Source organism: Aquila chrysaetos, chromosome 11 (assembly GCF_900496995.4).
Source record: "Aquila chrysaetos chrysaetos chromosome 11, bAquChr1.4, whole genome shotgun sequence".
In the NCBI taxonomy this organism is placed as follows: Eukaryota; Metazoa; Chordata; class Aves; order Accipitriformes; family Accipitridae; genus Aquila; species Aquila chrysaetos.
The window spans coordinates 9,242,044-9,266,146 of NC_044014.1; the positions used below are offsets into that span (position 1 = coordinate 9,242,044).

Consider the following 24,103-nt stretch of genomic DNA (forward strand, 5'->3'; position numbering starts at 1 on the left):
GGAATCAAAATATGATGAGCCTAAATCTACTACACAAATCTATTACAGATGCTGTATTCCTGTAAAATAACAGGACATGAAGCATAGAAGTTTGGGAATGTCTGGTCTTTAATACCTTAGTATATGGCACTGTTTTCAAATCACAGAGTGGCTGAGGTTGGAAGGGAGCCCTGGAGATCATCTGGTCCAACCCCTTTGCTCAGGTGGGCCCACCTAGAGCCGGTTACCCAGGACCATATCCAGAAGCCTTGTGAGTATCTATCTCCAAGAAGGGAGGCTCCACACCTCTAGGCAATCTCCTCTGGTGCTCAGTCACGCTCACAGTAAAAAAAAAAAAAAAAAAAAAAAAAGCACGCGCTAAAACAGCATTTTCAAAAGCAGACTATAAATTTCATCTAACACAAAACAATTATCACTTACTTTCCTACTTCTCAGACTGCTGGTATGAACTACCTCCAACAACTGGAAATGACTAGAATACTTAAGCGTGTTGTTAAAGAGAACAAATCCCTCAATTGTATAGCTGTTCTGTGACAGCCCTGAAAAGTAACCAATAGACACCGGTCAGTGGTGGGACTTTCCTGACAGACAGAATCTTCAATTCCCATTTTAGCTGAAAACATTTACAAAGGCCAGGATTGCTTCAGAATCTGTTTGCAAAGTTCTAAATCACAACAGAATAAAACAATTTCAGGTTACTGACAAAAAATCCCTTGATGAAGTTTTAAATGTAAGATTTTATTTCTCCTTCCAAAAACAACTACTCGGGCCAACAGCATCTGCCTAGTTTTCCCATTTAAAGAAGCATCATACAGTTCCTAATACTATGATATATTAGTCTCTAGGTGTTTTGAGACTAAAACTCAAATATAAAGTCATTGTGCTATGATATTTACTAAATAAAATGATTCTTAGGGAAATACTTTTTTCTACTTTTAAGTTTACTGCTGTAAATACAGTCATAAAGTATTTATATTCAGAATACTTAGGTTGATACTTCCCTACACCTGACCTATGCAAGCCCACATTACAGGTAATTTAAAAGTTACGGAGTGATAGTGTTGAAGTGAAAAATTAAGACTGCTGCTTTCTGTTCCCTCATTGTTTGTATAACTTTTTGAAACCTAGAAAAATAAGTCTAAAGGGAAATTACCAGGTTCCTTTCTATCAACTAAGTAGACAACAGCATATTTTAGTTCAAAAAAGAAACTGAACATTAAATTGGTTTCCTTGTCACGCTATCAACTTTTTCCTTTAGAAAAGACAGGTTGCTTTCTGTAATGTGTGAAATTATGTAATCTGCTGTATTACAATTTAATGTACAAATGCTGTGCACTGTGTATGTATACACACACACATACATATGTGTGTGTATATACATTCTAAGAGTATGGCTGGGGAGCAAACAAAGACTGCCTGTTTACATTGTTCTGGGCACTATGGGTTATGTTGGACTCCCTAGAGGGGAGAGGAAACTGCTTCTTTCCAGATGCAAATGAAAATTACAAGCTTTACAAAAACTATTGGGAGCAGCAGGCAGAGTTGGGAGAGAACATGACAAAAAGCAGAAAACCTGAAGCAGGAGTAGAAACTAGGAGATGTTTCAGAAAAGAAGAGGCCTATCTATATCAAAGAGCAGAATCGAATCAAACTGGAGGAGGGGTAGAAAAGACACTTTCCTAAGATCTAGTGTGGATCGTATGGAGTCTGATTCAGCTTGGACACAGCAAGAAGTTGCTGAATTGGAAAGAAAACTGGGAAAGGAGAACACCCACCTTGAAATTATTTGGTAGCACAAGGTAGATCTGTTTCCAATTGGTTTTCTTTAATACACCTCCCCTAGTTTTCCACAGATTATCTTGTTCAACTTGATGTTTGTGTTCTAATAAATCAGATTACAGATTACTTCAAAGTAATTGTGGGGTTTCTTAGATGTGCTGCCTACAAAAACACCCCACTGTAATGCACATGTACTCCTTGTAAATGAAACTGATTTTTTTTTTTTTTTTTTTTTTCCCCCCCTCCAAATATCTTCCACACTGATTGCCCTTTGTGCTCTGTAGGAACAGGGATCTGATCTCAATGGTGCCCATGGTAGCTTTTAACAGTATTTCTTTTGGAGAGACAGGGAAGGAAATCAGTATCAGTTCTTCCATAGACTGTCATGACAAAAATGTGCTACAACGTTTTTACCTATTCAGCAGTAGCAACCTTTAGAAACAGTGCCAGAGAAAAACAATCTGTAAGTCTACCCAGCAGATCTACTGTTAGTAGATCTAACATCTTTCAAAGTTAGACAGAATCTAAAAACCAAGGACACCATTTTCAATTAGCTGCCATGATGACTTTAACATCCTTCTCATGTATCTCTTTCATAGACACTAGAAGTAATGACTGCTGCCGTCCTCAGCCCCCTCTCTCAAAACCCCCACATCTCAGATGTCAGCTACTCAGCAGAATAATCACATTCTTTGAGCAGCAAGATTTGAACACCATGAATTTTCCTCCTCCTGTTACTGAAGATGTATCTTAGATATCAACTAATAAGTTTTATTTTTTCTTCTTTTAGCCAACAGAAATAATCACAACTATATCTAGGCAACTGTTTTATTGCTGGGGTCAATTTCACCTAAGTCAAGGTACCTTAAAGCTAGTCTAACAACTTAGTCTTTTATTGATGCCTATCTTTTTTTTTTTTTTAATCTCTTGAGGCACTTACTGTAGATATATGTAACTTGGATGGCTAACGCATAGATGTCAAAGTTCACGTGGAACGAATTCGGGGAATAGTATGTGTAGATGTACGCACATACACACACATATGTAGGTGAAAAAGTACTGAGTTACACAATGTGCAGAAGAAGCAGACATTGCAAAAGGCATGCTCTTACAGAGACAGATGCTTTAGAAGAATAGCAGAAAAGCTCAGCTTTATTCTGTGCTTCACACTCTACGTACTGGAGGAACAAAAAAGGCACCCAGACCTCTCACCTGGCTGCAGTGGATGCTACTAACTTGATGCACATACGGTGTACACTCACTAGAAACATGTTCGCTTTTGCTAATAGTTTGAAAATCTGGTAAAAAATCAAATGTTTCCAGTAAACAATTAACTTCACATTTTCAAACAGAATTATTACAAATCAAATGTGGGGGGAAGCTGTATGATAGCAGAGAAGGGGACAGATCTATAAAGGCAATAGAAATGCTACAGGCTTGCTTAAAAATCCTTCACGCGCACAGCCTATCTGGTAGGAGGCTTTTACAGAATGGTCATCAATGTCTTAAACACCATACCTTTTAAGGCTGCTTAGAGACCGAGCAGTGCAAGTTAAAACGCAATACCCTGCTGTGCTGGTACTCACAGTTTTACTCCTACTGCAAAAGCAACAGCAATGGTAGTACAATGATGGGAAAACTGAACGCTGTTCGGGATGTTACCACTTTATGAAAAAAATGGCAATACAGCAAAGTGTTTATGTTACCTTATTATTAAATGTATTATACATTCACAGTGTGTGTCATAAGTTACCATAAAGAATTCTCTCATCTATATTATTCATCTCATACATATTAACAATAATTTTTAAAAATACCATGCACAAAGAAAGTGACAGAATGATAAGCAGCTAGAGTAAATCTTTTTTAACATTGACAACTAAGTAGATGATTAATAAGTTTGAAAATAATGCTAAAAAATGTTGCCAAGATGACACAAAATTGTTCCAAGCAATCACCCATAATGTTTTCTTCTGTTACTTTATGCTGCAGTATGCAGTACACATCTAACTATTTTTTCTAGAATTTCTATAAAAACATTGCATATTTCCCAGACAAGTAGTACAGAACAAGACCTTGAAGAAAACATAACCCTAAGAGAAACCACCGAGACAGCAAGCCAGTATCTGTTCCCATCTACAAATCAGAGGGGGTTTATTTCCAAAATCCATCAATATTTAAGTGATGAATTTTCTATTACTGAATTTTTGTATTGTAGCCTTCAAAATTGTACCTCAAATGGGACTTGAGCAGAATTTAAAAAAAAAATGAATCAAAGTGATTTGAAGTACCTGTCCTCCAACTCATCAACATCCCAGACTACAAGGCTTCCTACGTTTCCTACATTTGGATAGCTTTACCTGCTCAGAAGCAAACAAGGCTGAGCTGTGCATCTCTTACTTAAGCTTCACCACAATACAGAGTGTGAGTGTGTCTTATTCTGTTAAATCACTAGAGGGTTTGACTCCTTAAATATTTCTGGCACTGACTGACAGCACCGCATTTAGCAATCCAAGGGCTGCTCATGCATTTGCACTCAAGATCGGTCAGATAAAAGGTGTAAACAGAACTGGAGCTTGGTCTGGAACCCAAAACCTGTCCCTTGCTAAAGTGCTCTGTTCCCTCATGTTCAGAATTCACCTCTGGCTTCCCTCTTACCTTCTCGCACATTGAGCCAACTCTTAAAAAGAATGCTGTAACTTTACATGTAACTTTGATGGTACAATCACTTTACCCTTTTCTTTGCCATATAGGGGCTTTAGCCTACAAATCTTAAGCATGCACACAGGGTCTGGACTTACTAATTTGTGTACTGTGTATCATTTATTTCCAACAACAACTGCAAATCTTTTTTGTGTAACTAAAAACGTATCATAATGTAAGGTAACAAATTAATTTCATTTTATATTTTGGCTACCTGTTTCACATCACAGACATAATACCTGAAACCATTTTTAATTAGTTTAAGAACAGATAACTGCAATAAATTACACTCACAGAACTTTCTTTAACATAAAATAAAAGGCTTTTGCAATTTATTACTGATTTTTGTATAGAATGCAGCAATGTATCAAATATAAAAATAATTCAAACTCAATAATTGTACAATGAAATATTGTAAAGTATTGCAGTAAAGATGTATGAACTCCTTCAAGCCACATGTTAGGACTACTGAATATAAAGATCATGTATACACCAAGAATACAAACTCTAATTCTTATTCCCTGTATAGAAAAGACTTCAGGTGACAGAATTTAAATGAATAATTGGTATTACGCATGTTTTTTTAAGAAAAAGTACAACAATTGATTATTAAAAATATGATCACTGTCAAACTATTGCCCATCAGCAACTGACATACCACACTTCTGACACAAAAATAAACTAAAGCGAGGGTCAATCACAGAGTAAACCTGCATTAGATGGAAAGCTTTTTAATGTCACAATAACAAAGATGCTACAGATTCCAAAATAGGTAATATGTAAGACTTAGGAACATCTTTATTAAGCACTGATAGTATAGCAAATATCCATAATCATTTTGCTATACATAAATCATTTTCTTATATAATTGGAATACTTTATCTTTACTCAATACCTCCCTGCATTCTAGATCTCAGACTCCATGAATCCTTTGAAAATTAGGACTGGAGAAGAACATGTGGAATTGGCTAGTCCACTGCCCTTTTCCAAAACTAGAGAAGTTAAAAATTTTTTTAAGTGTAGTGTAGGTGATAATGCAGATTTGATAACATCTTTAGGCAACCTATTTTACAGTTTAACGAGTAGAAAGTTTTCCTTGTATTCCACCTTAATCTTTCTTATTGCAACCTAATCCCATTACTTCTTCCTCAACCAAAACGGGGGCGTGGGAGAAGGCACTCTATCATCATTCTCTCTTTTTTAGCTTCCTTTCACGTATCTGAAGCCTGTTATTATGCCTCCATCTTTTCTTTGTCCTTCTTCTTAGGTTTGTCACATCTACTAAGCCTGCATCATATCAGGATGCAAAGCAAGTCCTTAGATTTGTTTTAAAGCTATTGAAATGTCAACAATTATAGTGAGCGAAAATCCAGAAAAGTCAAATTTTTATCCATTCTTTAATCACAACTATTCAAAACCTTCTGAAACATGAATTATATCTTTTTTCCTATAACAACTGTTATTCATCCCATAGTAATTTGATAGCATAATGCTATGCAATACCACTATGAATGTATCTGTTATCTGATGACAGTTGTAAAGGCATCATTATTCCCAGAGTAGAATAAGGAAAATAGTTATATTTCTACAGAGTTTTCCATCCCCAGACAAAGGTCAGAACAGAATTCATCGCTCAGGAGTGGACAGCCAGCTTCTTTCAGAGCTTTTTGAATGACCTCCTAGAAGTATAAACAGAAAGGATGCCGGAAAGGATTAGCATAGTTAAGGAAAAAAAAAAGTTTTCCAAGGACTGAAAAACTTGCTATGCATCTCCTTCTCCTTCCTTTCAAGATCATCAGAGATCTAAGAAACAAAAAAGGCTAATCCAGCCAATAAAGGAAAGGAAGTTTTTCTTTCGAATCTTTTTAATCTGTATCACCGATAGTCAAACTAAGTCGGGAGGTCAGATTTTACCTGTAAGTACATATATCACAACAGCAGAATATATAATACGTGTACTGAATACATAAGTACTTTTGTCAGGACACTGGGAAAAAAATTATTTTATGTCATTTGTCATGAGTATGTTAAGAGAATAATTAGTTTTTCTCCCAGTTTTGCCTCTCAACTGTAGAGCTTGAGTACAACCTCTTTTCCCAGCTTCAACTGCTCTCCAATTCATAACCAAGTTACACCCTTGTAACTATAGCAACTTGTTATATGAAGAATATTATAGTATTACAGATGTATTTTAAGAGTTATAATCATTATCTTGTCATTCGTTCAAAAAGTTTTCAATCTAGATCCCAAAAAAAATAACTCAGGAGCTCTGAGGAAAAAATGCACCACATGCTCAGGCAGTCTCAACCGTCATACAGAAGGATGAGTCTTAGTAGAAAAGAAATGTTGGAAGGGTCCAGCCAGAAACAGCCAGCAGCAGAGAAAAGTAACGCAAGACAGGACTATGAGGATGACTCATTTTGACTAGGTTTTTTCAGTTCTCCATAATTTTTTTCTTTGATTGGCTATTCCATATTATTTCCTGTCTTGTTTTCTAATTATTTCAGTCACACTTAAGTTCAGCTTCTGACCAGGTTGCCCTTTCTTTCACTCATGTTTTACCCTTATGCTTTTACTTTAATTATGGTTTTAACCTGCAGCTATTTTCAAAATTTTTCTGTGTTACCAAAAGCATTACCAGAATGAAGGAAAATAAAATATAAAATAAAATAAAATAAAAAAACACAAATAGAACCATCTGTTTCTTTCTTTATATTTGCATACTGCCTGACCTCAACTAGCACTCCAAAATCCTCTTAAATCCAACCAAAATTGATCTGCCTTATCTATGGATCACTGGTATTTTTTCTGCAGAAATCCCTGGCCCACAATTTGGGCACCTCTATCACAGGAACAAAAGTCATGATACTGAAGAAAAATCTAACAGTTCATAATGAGTACATTCATCAAAATGTCTTAAAGATTTAAACAGATTTATGGGCTCTATACTACAAAATATAATATACCAATGCAGATAAAGTCTCAAAATAATTATCATCTTTATTTTTTTAAAGCATTCTTTAGTCTAAATACCTCCTGTTAAAATCATGTCTACCAATAAAAATATGTACTCTTACAGACTAGGGTTGAAAAAACAAGTCGTAAAATTTATAATTTTACTGGTCTTATAAATTGATTTTAGCCATTATTGCACTGCACATAATTCACTAAAAGTGATGGAATGCTTATTTGGTTGATAGCTAATGTATCCCTGAAGAATAAAAGCTATATTAATACATCATTTTGCCATAAAGGTGATATAGACAGCAAAAGAACATTTTGTCAACTTCAGGAAATAAGAGAACTATTAAGAATTATTTAAAGCATCATAAAGCAGCAGCAAAATGTGCAATTGTCAATAGGGGTAGACATTAATCTTTCCATCCCCTTGAACACACTTTCTACATATTGTGCTTGAGTTTACCAGATATGCAGCTTTATGCACTGACTACTGCATGTTAAAGTGCTGAGGAACAAGTGAACCCTTTAAATGAATAATATTCCTTGAGTAGCAAAGGTCCCGTTAAAGAAACATCAATAATAGAGAAGAAAAAATCATGGGATGAAACTTTCTAGCACCCTCCTAGATTCAATCTCAACTACCTTTATGACTTCATATTGAATATATCCCCCCTTCCCCCATTTAATTATAAGGGAAGCAGTTACTGTCAGCTTTAAAATCACCCATGCAGCTGAAAAAGCAGCCCTATGGCAATATACAAAAACCACCCAGAGTATTGGGCTTCTTTCTCTCTTTCACTTCAAGGAGAATCCTCCAATGCCACAATTACAAAAGTAAACAGACTGAATAGGTTAGGGTACCCTACAATCCTCAGTGTACCAGGCTTTTCTGCTTGAACCATACAAGAATAAGACTTGTTGGTCTGTCAAACGCATAATTCTTCCACTAGCATCACACATTTATACCAATCAGTGCTGTCAGACATTATGGTAGATACTGAACTTTATTTATAAGTACTTTCTCACTACTTTTAAGAGGATTGTTTACATGGAATGAAATTATGCCTCTCTGAAATATCAGGATTTAAGGTGTTGCTCCCACAAGACAGTTTCTTTCTCCTCCTTTCCTTAACTGGGAGAGCATCAGTAAATTACCATCTTGTTCTCAGAGCATCCAGACCAAACAACAACTGCAAAATGATGATTCTGAATGCAAAGTTTCTCTTAAAAATATTAATCTGATTTTGAATCATTAGTTTAGCTGATCAACTCATCCGTATTTTTTAATAAACATTTAACCTTTAAAGAAAAGTTAATTTGATGTTATATTAAAAGTTAAATTCACATTACAGAAAATGTAATTTCATTTTTTCTTTTCCTCCCAGCAGAATGACTTACCTGTACATTGTCCTCCATTTGTGGGATCCCCATAATATCCTGGCATGCATGTTTCACATTGTTTTCCCGTTGTTAAGTTTTTACATTGATCACAGACATTACTGTTGATGCAGGTGCTGTGGCCATTACACTGGCAAGCTAGAACATAACATTTAAAAAGCCATTACTAAATTGCTCTTGGGAACAAAATCATTCCTATGTGATTACAAAATTGCAGCAGAATCTGAGGGGTTTAATCTGACTAATGACCAGCATATATATTTGCACTTTGACACAGAACCTTTTTAAAATAGCATTGTGACAAGACATGAATTCACACACAAAAGACCACAGAAGTTGACTACATGGTGACAGGTGAGTTTAGGGTGTGTGAGAAAGTCTTTTTTGCCACTGTGAGTGACTGAATCCAATCCTCATTTTTAAAATGCTGCCCAGTCACTTAAGAAACCAGTTAAGAGGCAGTAAGTCACCAACTGAGACCAAATTAAACCCCCATACCTACATGCAACCTGCTGTGAAGCATTTGAAAGGCTACTGTGATGGAGAACACGAACAGCTCACACTAACTTATACCTGCTGGGGAGAGAGAACTTACAAAAAAATTAGCCAAAGATCATCTTATTTTTAACAGTTCTGATCCTCGCATTAGCTTTGGCATACTAAGGGGTTTTAAGGACATGGGGGCCATATCAAACAGCCCCAGTCCCTCCTCACTACAGTCAACTCTGGTGAATGTAAAAACACTGCACTCCTATTGACATAAATTTTTTATGCCTGACCTTAAAAGCATAAAATTGCTTTTTGTCAAACAACAACACTATAAACCACTGATCTTGCACCACAACTCCACTCCAGTGCTCCATGTTTTGGAGAAACTCAGCAAGTACTGATCACTATTGCAGGAAAATCACAAAGTGAATTCTGCCAGAATCATTGATCCTGCTGCCAGGACTCAGCTGCACACCCAAGAGGTTTTGAAGGATGACCTCTCTATAGAGTGGGAACTCAGAGCTGATAGCGCTCAGCAGATTAGCAATCTGTCAATTACAGCAGCTTGTCAAATGTCAGACTATGTCAAACCTGTCGATTCCTTACTGGCAAAGGCTGTGTAAGACTCAGCAGAAGACAGCTATCTCAGTAAGATTTTTTATTTTTATTTTTATTTTTTTAAATTTGGATTTTTAATCTAAATGTCACAGTGACTGGTGTATTGGCTAGGGGGAAAAAAAAAAAAAAAAGAGAGAGGGAGAGAGAATCTCACTGCATGATTTAAAAGGTTTTAGAGCTGTTTTAGAATTTAGTAACTTAATACATTTACAGCCATTGCCAGGCTTGGCTCATAAACCGTTAAATCTCCCAAGTTGACAATCTCTTCCTTCTTCTGTAGCTATGCCTATAGAATCTTGCAAACAAGTATCAAACATTTCTGTACTACTGGAAAAGAAGTTTTCTCACTGTCTTGACGAAATCTCTTTAGAAATTACAAGTTTTACTCTTCCTAAAAATACTTGAATTTTAGACAACTTTGTTGGTGTCTTCCTCCAGGCAGTTTGCCATTCTGCAGTTTGTTGCCTTTCTCAGAAAAAGCCACACAATAATACCATGAATTGCAGCTCCATTTTGGGTTTACATGTCTTACAAATTAAGTTACTTAAAACAAATGTTAAAAAGAAAAATGCAGCTCAATAAATCAAAAGTAAAACCAGATAGTGCATTAAATAGATGTTCTATTAAAGTAAAGTAAGGTTGCCTAACTAAAAATTGTATCATAATGTAGGGAAAATGTTTCATTCTGATATTCTCTAACTAGTGAGTCATTGATTTATAAATTTTCTATTCTTCCTAATGCTTTGTTTTGTATTTCTTAATTTTTGTGTTATTTAAAGGATAATGAAAGCAACCTTAATTAAGCAAATTTTTTATTGTGAATTTTAGTTTGCTGCAAGTCATAATATTATCTGGTCATATATGATAGCTCTTAATTCTTGCAATTTGTTAAGACAAAGAAAATGGAAGAGATTTACATCAAATTAAAAAAATGTATACAATAAGAAGCAATACAATCTACAATTGACATGACACACCATTTAAAATTATATTATGTATTTGCTGATTTTCCTAAAAATATGTATCTCTTTGATAAAAGTGAAGAGCCAGAAGAATTGTACAATTCAACAACTTTGTGATACAGATGAGTGCAATCAAACTGGAGACATCAGTATTAAATAATTAAAATAATAATTAAAATAATGAGACACTGTAATGATCATTTAAATAAGACCAAGGAGTTACATTTTTTAAAGTAATTTTTTCTTTCAGTGATTTTAAAGTACATCACTGGCAGCAACAGAATAATTTTCTTCACACATATATGCGTGATTTAGCTGAATCTTCAGTGAGGCTGCCCTGGAGGTAAGCAATTTTTTGGTGTTTTTTTGGTTGGGATTTTTTTTTTGCAATTTGTTTTTGACCTCTGTGTTGAAATGGTTGGTGATGCTGACAATTGTTAGTAATAATAGTTTAAAAAAAATACTAAATACTAGGAAAATATAGAAAAAGGATGTCTGCATTACAATCTGGATCTAGTGTAAAGATACTTCATCTAGTTTTAAACAAACTAGTTAGACTCAATTCACTCTTCAGAGGAGGAATTTAGGCTTTAAAGACAAACTTAGGCTTGCATTCTACTTAAACTGCTTTTCTCATGAGAGAAAATGCCAACACTATTTATTTTTCTTCTTTTTTATATATCTGTAGATATAATATTTGCCATTTTATTTATAATAAAAGTTCAGTTAAAATACAAATCTGATGAAAAAAATTAAAATGTATTCATAGCAAAAGATATACTATGACAGCTGCTTTGAGGACTATTGATTTCAAAATGACCAGTCACAAAAAGAAACATTTTTTATGCTACCTGCTGAATACTAGTTTTAAAGATTTAAATGGACAGAAAACAAGAATGAATTTAAAATACTTACCACCAACAGAATTGCCCAGAGGCATTATAAAGAGCATGGTTATGAACTACAAAGAAAACTAAGTGCATACATGAATGAACATGAATGGTTTAGCCAACTATTCATCAATGTGGCAGAATCATCTTCAAACTACATGTCATAACCTATTTATTTTTATTTTCATCCAAACTATAAACTGTTCAGTAGGAGAGACTTAATATCTATTCTATCTTACTTCAAGTACATCAAATGATTGCTGTACTAAAAATAATAAACTGTGTTAGTATAATCCATTACAGATAATATTTTAAGAAAATGAAAACAAAAGCTTAGGAACAAAACCGACAGCCTATACCAATCAAAATTATATTTGACCATCAACTGAAATTTTAGTTCTATGACTTCTGTAGGATTTGCCTCAAACTCATAAAACTAGTGGGTTTTTAAGCTAAAGTGGAACTTCAGTAAATTCTTGATCAGAACATACAATGAATACAGAATTTTATCTATGAAGAATAAGTATTAAGCAAATAAGGTGATGACATCTTCTAACTCAAACATTTTAGACAAGCGATATATATATCCATTACAGTTTCACTAGTGGTAGCTACTAGTACTGCAGTGAAAGTCTAACAATGCACTTATTATCAACACAGTCTGTAAGTTAAAATACAGACTAAGTACTGAAGTTTCCATGCAATGTAATGTCATTCTATTGTTTCCAGAAATTTACTGGAGGCTTTGTCCTGGTTTTGGCTGGGATAGAGCTAATTTTCTTTCTAGTAGCTGGTATAGTGTTATGTTTCAGATTTAGTATGAGAAGAACGTTGGTAACACCCTGATGTTTTCAGTTGTTGCTAAGCAGTGTTTATGTACTAAGTCAAGGATTTTTCAGCTTCTCATGCCCAGCCAGCAAGAAGGCTGGAGGGGCACAAGAAGTTGGCACAGGACAGAGCCAGGGCAGCTGACCCAAACTGGCCAACAGGGTATTCCATACCATGTGACATCATGCCCAGTATATAAACTGGGGGCAGTTGACCTGGGGGCGATCGCTGCTCAGAAACTAACTGGACATTGGTCAGCGAGTGGTGAGCAATTGCGTTGTGCATCACTTGTTTTGTATATTCCTATTATTATTATTGTCATAATTTTATTATTGTTGTTATCATTATCATTTTCTTCCTTTATGTTCTATTAAACTGTTCTTATCTCAACCCACAAGTTTGCCTTTTTTTTTCCCAATTCTCTCCCCCACCCCACTGGGTGGGGGGAAGTGAGTGAGTGGCTACGTGGTGCTTAGTTGCTGGCTGGGGCTAAACTGCGACAGGCTTCTTTGTTCAGGAAATGGTTTGGATTTTTTTGGTTTTAACTTAGAACATTTGACAGTGTTCACTTGGTTTTACATTTCACTTTAGTATTCTAAAACTTAAAAAAAAGAAATCCACTCTCTACCTATGTATTTAAAAACAAAAAAAAGGTCACCAAAATAAAACTTTCTTCAGAGATTCTGCTTTCTAAATAATGTAGTGATACATACACTTAAATATATATATATGTAAACACACAGATATATACATACACACACACAGAGAATACACTGATAAAAGAGTACCCAGGAGAGCAAACAAACATAGCTGCATATACCCATAAAAGTTTTGATCCTAGAGAAGCTCCAGCTTCCAAATTTATCATCAGTAGGAACCCTTGCTGGAAAAATAACTTTAACACAACTACACCATTTATTCTAAAAAAAAGTTTTCAAGCTGTCTTTTAAACTGTATTATTTATTGTAAATTACCACTGGAGGTCTGTCAAACTCCCCAGTGTGCTTTTCATTTGCCTGTAACTACTACACCGCTGCTTTCACACACTGCTTTCAGGATTTGAGTATTTCCTTACAGGAGATGGTACCAGCTCAGCTTCCATGGTCTTTAAGTACCTGATGCCTTGCTTACTTTTCCAATGAACTTTAAAATTAAAATACTATAATCAGATTGGTAGGGCTTAAAATTAGACTTCAGAGATTCTCTTTAAGATTACAAAAGCATACATTCTATTTACTCAAAATGTTTAAAAGGTAGACTGGAGGCACAGCTCAGATATTTGGCAGCGCCCCATTCTCACAGCCAGCTGGGGTTTTGTGTGAGCAGCAGCGATGCAAGAAGTTCCCGCTCCTGGCCACTACCAGTTGCCTATAGATTATTTCTCCCCAGCTGCACTCTTCTTTGATGGATACAGAAGCCAGAAGAAAGCAAGAGCTGAAGCAAATTCATATAGTTGGATTTGAAAAAGTAGAAGGATAGGATGGGTAAAAACTTATTTATAAATAAATGGCAATTTTGGTTAAACTATTTGCATCAAATTTCACATGTGAACCTGCATGCCAGTGAGCACATTTGTGTTCGGCAGACAGAGACTAACAAACTATATATTTAAGAAATATTTTGGAAAAACAAATCTCTCATGCAAATGTTACTTGTATTACTCAAAATAGTTATGCTGATTTGTCATGCTTAAACAGAGAAACATCTCTTATTTCATATATAAGAAAGAACGGAAGCAGACCTTACCTGGACACTGGATAAAAGACCACTCATAATTTTTCTCTTTTGGACAAAGAGTAGCATCAAGCACCATTTCATTAGAGTGCATGCCAACAGGCTTCATGGGGCCTCTTGATGATCCTTCCAAACATTGCCCTTTTCCAGTGTTACTGGGATCGTTACACCATCCGCACCCAGGCTGTTCCAAACACTGTCCGCAGGTCCTCAGTCCGGAGCAGTTTTGAGCTTTATTACATGGAATAAAGTATTAATGCTAAGGGGTTTTTTTTTGTTTTGGGTTTTAGTTCGGGGGTGGGTTTTTTTTAAATTAAGATATTAGGATTTTACAACAGCTGATGAAGAAACAATTTTGCATTTCTATTTCCTTGTGTAAATTAAAAAATTTCAGTGACATCTCAGTTTTCTTTAAAAGTTGTACTTCTTCAAAGATCACAAAATACACAGCAGGTGTTTGTTATACCACAATGCAACAACAAAGATTTCAAATTAACAAAGATAATGAAGCAGTACAATAATATTACACATCTTCATTAAATCCCATGATAAAATCTACATTCTGTGCTTATTACTAATATATATTATGGGATGCATATATTACTAATTCTACTGATGTAAAGAGCCTTTCCAACAGGAAGACTCTAGAACTTAAGACAAGGTCAATAATCCAAATAAGAGTGATAATAATAATCCAAAAATTGTGATAATTCAAATTCAAACCAAAAATGTATTTGGATATGCAGTATCCTGGGATCACACCTGAGTATTCACCTACAAATATAACTCGGTCTTGTTATATAGAAATTTTGAAACAAGCTAGCATACTACATATCTTTCCAAAAAAAGGATTCTTAAACTACAAGTCATAATTCAATCCCATTTAATTGAACTATATCTTAAGAGTCTCATCTGTTAGAGTGAATCTGGTTTCATTTTTTAATTTGCATACTAAAAATCAAATCTCCCTCTAGATCTTTTATACTCTACTCTTTTTAAATAATTTATCATGAAATGGTCTTCCTGATATTTTAAATCTGTTTAGAACCAAATAAAATTCATATTCTGAAGTTACTGCCATTTCTTATTAATAAGAAATTAACAATTTAGTATCTTCAGAAACACCATTAGAGTTCACAAGTTTATTTGAGCTTTTTCTGTGACATCTTAAATTTTTTGACTTAATGATGTAACACTGAATCAAATTAACATCAGAATCATTTGAACAATGATCACTATGGGTCCCCGTCTCTTCTCACATTAACTCTGTGGACACTTAAAAAATAAATTTTAAAAGCATACATGAACTTCAGGAAGATCCTACCAGGAAGATAGAAACAGTCTAAGTTACTTTTTAAAAAGAAGGTATTTTAAAGGTTCATGGGGGTTTTTTTGGAGGACACTCAAATGGCTTCTACATGAGCGTAACCTCTCAATTTGGGTCAGCTGCAGCCAGGACACTATATCCAGCTAATACTCAGGTTCACAGCTACCTGGACCACTCTGCTGCATAAAAGCAATACTTGAATCCATGTTATAAAGGGTATACTAAGCAGAACAATTTCATTTCTAATTAAATAAACTGACAGCAGAATAAAACTAGCTACTCTGACTTCAGCAACTATTAAAATCGTTTAAAAGTAATGAAAGTTGTCATGTCAGAGAAAAAAAATACTCTAGTAGTCTAAAGATACATGCAGATATCAAGAAAACAGGCAGTTAAGAATCTGAATGAAATCTCAAAAGGACTTTAACAGCGCAGAAAGCTGGAGCATGAGTTGTTGTATCATTAGACTTGGAAGAATCCAAAATAGGAGGAAATGTTTCAAGTTTCCCAAATATGGGAAGGGATGGGGGGGAAGGAGCTCATCTGTTCTTGGAAATCAGTGTCAATCATGTGACAAATCAGTTTTAAACCAGACCTCATCAGATCTGAAGCTGAATGATGCAAATTTAGTTTTTTGAATATGTTAGAAGATCAGCAGAAAAATAAAGACCATCATTCTGTACCGGCTGGCTTGCCCTTTCAGAGATGCACTGTGGATGATCCAAACAATTCTCATGCTGCTATTTATAAAGCTAGGAGAAAACAGCTCTGAAGTATCAGCTGCACTATCTTCATGGAATATAAAACAGAACCGAAAGTGGAAATCCTCAGATAATCTCTGTAGTGGCATTCAGCTAAAAAACTGAAGAGAGCTAACTGAGAAGTTATTGTTTGTAGAAAAAGGCAATATTCAAGCAGAAAATTTTTTTCTTTGAAATTCTAGAGGTGGTCCAAGATTTTCAACTGTCAGCTATTCAATCAAAAGTCATAATGGATGGAAGACGTGGGGAAGAATGGAATGCAACTTTTTGGCAAGCAGGTATTAAAATGACAAAATGTCACCAATAAAACAGTATTCTTCATTTTAATTCCAAGTTGTGAAAATAAATGTGAAGTTCTCAGTTGTTATATTTTTTCCTTTCAAATCATACGTGCTTGTGTGATTTTTTTCATTCAGAGCAAAACATCCAAAAACTCAGAAATCAGTCATTCAAAATAAAAATAAAATTTAAAAAAGAGGATTTTTTCTAATTTTTTTTTTTTACACGTATAGTTACATTCCATTCTTCAAGTAAGTAGAAACATTACCCCTTGATAAAGGAATCCACTTAATACTTCGTTACCTCAGCAGCAATAATGAGGTATCTAACTAATAAAATTTTCAAGTCATTTAGACTGAAGATGTGTGAACTAGGTTTCATTTCAGCATGCATTTTCTTGTCTAAATGCAAAATATCTAATGCTTTAAATCTCTGAGGGAAAAAAAACCTGCTTATGGACATGGAAACTTGTTTCATACAAAACTGACTTTACATAATGATGAACTGGTATATAGCAAATCCTGTTCACCTTATTTAATATAAACTTTTACAGACCTGACAAAAATGACAATTAAATTAAAAACAATTTCTTGTGTTCCCCAAACAAATTGAATCTGCATGATGTGCAAATACTACACAAACACAAAAACAGAATTAAAAGTTCAGGCTGACATAATATATGCTATTTTAAAAAGCTAAGCATCATTCATGTGACGTTCTGTCAATTTTATCTCCAAATTTTCAATCTACTTATCTTCTGCCATAACTCACTATCAATATTTTACAAGTTGCAAAATTGATTCCTTATCGGAGTGAAAAAAAGTTTAGTGAACTGTTGTGAGAGAGAAACATTTACATAATTACAGTATTACTACTCCGAATACACAGGACAAGAGATTAAGTGTTCCTAATATTTCTTTATTTTTAGACCATACATGGGCTGATGGCTGGGTGTAGAGGACATAAGGACCCAAGGAACGTGTAAACCCTACTTCTAGTCCACACTGAACCTGGACACTAGGACCTGGATTAACATCTGAAATTTACTAACTAAGCATACAAGTTTACCAGAACAGGTCAACATTGTACTGGTTCATTATATCCTATGATTACTAAGGATGAAAAAGGAATCTCAATTAAGAGAAATACAGCCTCTTGGTCAGTTTTACCTGAAAGAAAAATTTTTCTATGCCTTGTTTTCCTTTAACCCAGATATATGTAGTGACGTGGTACATACAGTCATTCCTCTCTCCTAAGATTACAATGTATCAATGGTTCCTATTACATATGTGGCATGACCTTACTTTACTTAATATTTTCCCGATGCTTAGGTGAAAGCAAGTAACAACCTTTTGTATTTTTTTGTATTTGTATCCAAAATCTATTAAATGGAAACATGATCTAATTATGACCCTGAAGCAAGTTGCTTCTTATCAACATCATCAATTCTGCCAGAACATACCCAGAAATAAAGTGTTCCAGGGGTGCTGATATCAAAAGACCCTTAAGGAGAGGGAAAGGAAGTTGGAAGTAACTGAAAAAACAACTCTCACAGAGAAAAGCAATAATAAGATTTCAATGGCACACTTCAGAAGTCCTATATATTAAGGTTGGGTCCCACTGGATTGGAGTCTTTTACAGGTAGAAAATATTTTAATCAAATCTTGAAGGACAGTAAAAATACTAAGAAACAGTCTTCTGTAGGATGGTGACTGAGGAATTGTTCCAAATAAAACACAACTGAGACAAGAATCTAAGGCACCAGGCAGCTTGCTCCAGCATCTGCGTGAATTATGGCACCGATATACACTGGAACTGCATGGTGCTGAAGGTCCAGTCACTACAGACTTGGGAAGAAGTAGCTTCAGCTAAACAGTATACTGAAAAGTACATTGAGTAGGTTTCTTATTCTCATAGGGAGGCATTGTATCAATTTCTGATGAAATGTGCTTCCAAAAGGGACATCTGGGGGGTATCCTTGCTGCTTGACAAAGAAATCGCTCGCCTTTTATCTCAAAAGGATGAAATGAGCAACTTTGAACATTAATACAGCCTGACCCAGTCTGATCACATAGGACAAAAGTTTCCTGCACCTCCTTTACCTGCCTGATGGCCTAGCAGGATTCCTCCTATTTCCGTGGAGAGGATAAACAGTCTGCAAGGGTTAATAATCAGCATTTGCAAGTGAGAAGAATCTAAGGAAGACCATGACCATTTGTTTTGCATCTGTGTTACAATATTCTCAAGACTATTACTACCATTGTTATAACATTGTTTTTATCTTTGCATGCTAGGAAAATGGGCTTCTTTGAGTCTGACAAAATAAATCAGAACCTTAAAAACTCTGAATTCAGCTCACCTCCTTTTTTTTAACAACTTGATGTTATATAAGTCTAAGTTCTACATATTATTTATCTAATTTTAACAGTATTGTGTTCCAGCTCATGGCCATTGTTTGACACACTAACGCTGGTCATACAAACGATCATGGTATTTTTTCCTTTATCTGAAAACAATAAACACTTTTTACTGTTTCAAAAGACTAAATATGTTTCATCGTAAAAGAATTGCCAGTTATTTATCTGCATCTAGAAAATACACAGTATTGACTGCTCACATTAGTAGCTATGTAAGGTCATTCATCTGAAATTATTTTTATCTTTAGCGAATGTGCTCAATCCTACTCATGTACATGCTCTTTCGAGTGGAAAAAAAATACAACAGTATATTTAATAGGATGAACGTGTAGTAAGATACTCACGGGAGCACGTGGCAGTTTGCCATTCTAGACACTGTCCATATGGGAAGGAGATTATATAGGCATTTGAGTCAACACATCGTTTTGTACTGCTACACCACATACATTCCATACCATTACTCGTGCAGTTTGAACAGGTTGTTCGCAGGGAGCAGGGCTTTTTGCAGGGTCTGGCATTCTGGTTAGGACTGACTGGAAAAGAACCACAAACATTTTTAATTTTGAACAGAAGTTCAATTTCCTTTTTCTTTAATCATATGTTCCATTAGAAAAAATCCTTGTTGCAGTGAAAGTGGTTGCTTCCTTAATTAGCTATAAATAACTTCATCCAAACTTATGTTGCAGCATATAAATACAATAATATTTTATAAAAACTATTAAGTAATACTCAGCATGAGTTACACTATAGAGATCATTTAAAAATTTTCACAGCAATTTTATCTATATACTGAAATAACACATTCAATATTAATTGCTTGATAATGTCAGTTTATTTACGTGCACATACATGACATAAAATACATCTCAAACTTCTATAACAAGTACAGTAGAGTTCTGGGTCTATTGTTCTCGTTAGTTTAACAGTATGTAAGCAACAAATATTCTACCTATGACTTATCTCCTAAAACTTTGCCTTACAGTGTACATATGAAAGTCACTAGAATCCAAAGGGAAAGTAATAAAAGGAACATTGTTCAATGCAAAACAGATTTGGGTTGGGGTTTTTCTGTTGTTGTTTGGTTGGGGTTTTTTTTATTGGGGGTGGGGGGTGTTTTTCTCTACTAGTAACCATATTCTGACTAGGTTAATGTTGTACGTTATCTCAAAAAGTCACAGCACACAAAAAGAACTTGTATACGCTAACTCCTGATTTTTGCTTTGATTTCAAATAAAACTGTAAAATGTACAAGAACAAGAGTATAGTAATTCTTAGGTAGGAACACAAAAGTATACATAGTACTATATTTTCCACACAGAAGTGCCATGTGAAACATCAGGATTAAGCCCTCCTATGTATTGCCATGTTTTTGTGTATTATTGATTCATATTCAATGCCACCCGAGTTCTCAAGCCATTCTGCATTGCTAATATAGTATGCCAAATCACTTAACCAAGGGTGTTCCTGGATTTGACCTACTATGCATGTATTCAAGCTGTGGTATGCAATTAATAAAAAATACAAAGAAAAATCTAACAAAAATCAGCTGAACTGTAAAAGTACTCTCATACGGCTGAAGTACGTAGACTTCTACAGTCTTTGAAGCACCTCAAGATCACAAAAAAAAGCTAAAAGAACACACCAGTAACAGACGCATATAATGTTGATCTAATTGCAAAATATTGCATCTTAATAATGTCATTTGTGTTCCACCTAGTGTATCCTTTACATTTTGAGATGTCTCTTCTGTTGTGACTATATCTTCTACTATTTTGAGAAACATCTGGTAAATAATTAACTATTAACTCAAAATTAAGAACACTGTGAAAGATGAAATTTTTAGGAAATACAGATAGCAGTAGCAACAAGTGTACAATATATACTTTAAAATTAACATTACTGTTTGGAATTGCTTATAAGACAATAAAGAATTGGTAAGATGACGCTTTGGTTACGCAGATTAACAACTCTGACAATTTCACAGCAAATCCATCAGACTGATAGGCAGTGTACCCAACACACCAACAATGCAGCTATTTTCCAGTTTTGCACAGACAATGCACAAAATAAATCTGAAGGGTAGATTTAAACTTCATGTGCTCAACCTCACAGCTATGAAGAGAAACACAGGACAAATGAAGCATGAAAATCATGCTATCGAGTTACTTTGCCACAGTAATCTTTACACACAAACCAACCTACAAGATGGAAACAAGAACTTTGGTTTCGTCTGTCTTTTAGACCGTTAAAATGTTCACTGATGTTCAGCGAGATTCAGAAAGAAAACATCAGCCTTATTGAACACTTCCACAGACACTTTTGTGCTACAATCACTGTTGTCACTGACTACTACTGCTTTAGAGGCAATTTATAAGACTTCTGGTATAATGCAAACTAAGCCATGTAAACTAATTCACAAATAAATATTTGCTGCTTTAGGAATATTATTTGTTTTCTAGATTAAAGCTCCATATTTTTCAAAAAATATAAAAGTAATTTTTTTTAATTGTTTAATCCAAATTGTCCAAAAATTCCTCTTAGCCAAATGAAAGCCCAAACAGATTGCTAATCATGACAGTGACAGTAACTGAGTATAAGAGATTGCTTACCAACAGGTTTTTCACACACAAGACCATCTGCCATTGCAGTGCATGGATTCGCTTTCAGACCTGCCACCTCTGCTCTTTCTAGATATGCACAGAAGCCAGAGTCATTTGGCTCTCCAGGAAGCCACTGCAGAGTAGTATTTGTAAAAGGAGACATGTCATCCCATCCCCAGTAGGAGATGTTGATCTTGCGTAAACCTACCCAAGGTGAAATTTTCTATGAATCAGAATGAAAGAAATGTGAGATAATTAGTTAAATGCTTTTTTTTGTTGTTGTTAAAACATTTCAAAGAATAACTCAACAGCAACAACTTCACATTTTGAGAGAATTCACCATGTTCTTCTCTCGCTTTATCACCTCACCGGTCATTGTCCATATAGTTTTTATCTTAATTGTTCTACCTTGCTGACCCCCCCCAAAACCAAACAAAAACACCACACCCACTATATGCTTCTGTTCTACCAAACATCTGTGTTTGTTCTATTCAAAGTCAATCCTGATTAGTATTATTTGATAAAGAGTCAGACACCAGGCCAAATGGTCATAATGAAATTGTTCTCTTGGGGGGTTTTTTGCACTGACTGCTATACCAGTTACTAATTGCTAGGCCAACGTGGATAATAAAATACACATAAGTCAACAGCAATTCACAGAAATCAAACTTCAGAAAAAAACAGGATAAATATTCCATCCTCTCAAATCTGTATTGCTGATACTGATCAACATCTTTAGCCAAATCAGAGAGATAGATGAAAGTGGCACATGCACAACTCCAATGCCATTAAATAGACATTGAATACACTTCTATTATTGATTCATAAAGCTATAAAACAAAAAACCAAACTAGTCTAGAAAACACAAAAGCATTAGTACTCAAAAAATATTTAGGACGTACCAGTAAAATTACATCACACGAATTCGACCCATTTTTATCATTTTATCTTCTTTATACAATTACCAAGAGAAAAAGCAGATTTTGAGGAAGAAAGGCTTTTGCCTGTTCCAGGATAAATCTATATACATTTCTTGTTCCTATCACTGTAAAAGATCTCAAGATACTGAAAACAAACACTTTTCCTCATGTAATCTCTGTGCAGGCAGTTTTCATTAACCGCAGTTTAAACATAAGGAACAGAGATATGGAGAGACTACAGGCTGTGACAGGTACGTGGTGGTAGGTGAATACCAGAGAGCCAAGCACAGCTATCTGCACCAGGCAAAGGACAGATGTCAGCTCCAAAGCAGAGATGTTGATCTGATTGTGAATTAGGTTCTCAACTGATTAAATTTACAGGCCAAGGGAGGTAAAACACTATAATATACCTAAAGGGAACCTGCCACAATTCAAGATCTATGTGGTATTTCACAAGTGAACCAAGTCACTGCCATCATCTCTCAGAGAGATCTTTCATCTTTGATCTCACATCTTTCTTTGGCCACTCAAGTTTAATCCATAGCTGAAAATCTTTCGGACCTCTTAAATTACACGTGATCAGAGCATTCCTCTTTTTCCCCTGCCTCCTTAGATCAAACTGAAATATGAAGGATTAACTTTTCTTCAGAAATACCACTGGTAATTACTTTTTTAAAAAATCAGGAGGTAGATATTAGGTCAGTATTCCTGACCTCCCTAAAATGTACTCCCTATGCTCTCTCCTTCTTCTGTCCTATCAGTTAGGAGCATGATCAAACAAGAATTGCTACAGCATCTAACAGACTTACAGATGCAAGAACAAACTTAAATAAACCAGAAAACAACTAAGAAATGTTCCATTCCTTAAGCAGTGATGTACTCTGGGAGATTATCAAACACCAACAACATCCAGCAAAAATGCCACCACCCATTCTTATGTCTTCCGTATTTACTTCATAACTTCATTGCTACCCCAGGTGACCAAATTTCCAGGTGTCTGTGAGAGCTCCCAGGTTCTACATACTAGAAAGAACATGATGCAAGCAGTAAAAGTGGAACTTGGGCATCTGGAAAATCGTAAATAGTACATCCGTTGTTTTATTTGTTATTTAGTCTCCTAGATTGCTGTATATGTGTGTGGTCCACACGCATCAGAAAACCGTAGATATTTATGCATGACTCTAGACATCTTGCTGTAGAATGCTAAGCGTGCACACCAGGCATGTATAAAAAATGTCAGGGACTTAGGCAGGATAAATTGCTGACAAACACAGGCCTAAAACAACCCTAAATGCCTACTTTGGGGCTGAGGAATTCCAGCCAAGAGAACCTTCAACATATTATTGACTATTTCAATTGCACTGCCAAATAATTTGGCCTCAGCATCAGTATATAGAAAACAGAGAACCTATCGCAGCTATAGTGAAAAGTATGTCA

The 24,103-nt window shown here is 35.1% G+C and overlaps 1 protein-coding gene across 4 annotated transcripts in view; it reads right to left on the minus strand.

Annotated features, from left to right (window-relative positions):
* The window catches only part of ATRNL1 (attractin like 1), a 539,891-nt gene that overhangs the window by 387,156 nt on the left and 128,632 nt on the right, over positions 1-24,103 (minus strand). For all 4 annotated transcript variants that reach the window (XM_030030646.1, XM_030030645.1, XM_030030649.2 and 1 more), the window contains exons 16-19: positions 21,756-21,969; positions 19,491-19,679; positions 14,375-14,593; positions 8,842-8,979 (exon numbers count right to left, since the gene is read on the minus strand). In XM_030030646.1, coding sequence (XP_029886506.1) covers positions 8,842-8,979; positions 14,375-14,593; positions 19,491-19,679; positions 21,756-21,969 — 760 coding nt within the window. The remainder of the gene's footprint in view (positions 1-8,841; positions 8,980-14,374; positions 14,594-19,490; positions 19,680-21,755; positions 21,970-24,103) is intronic.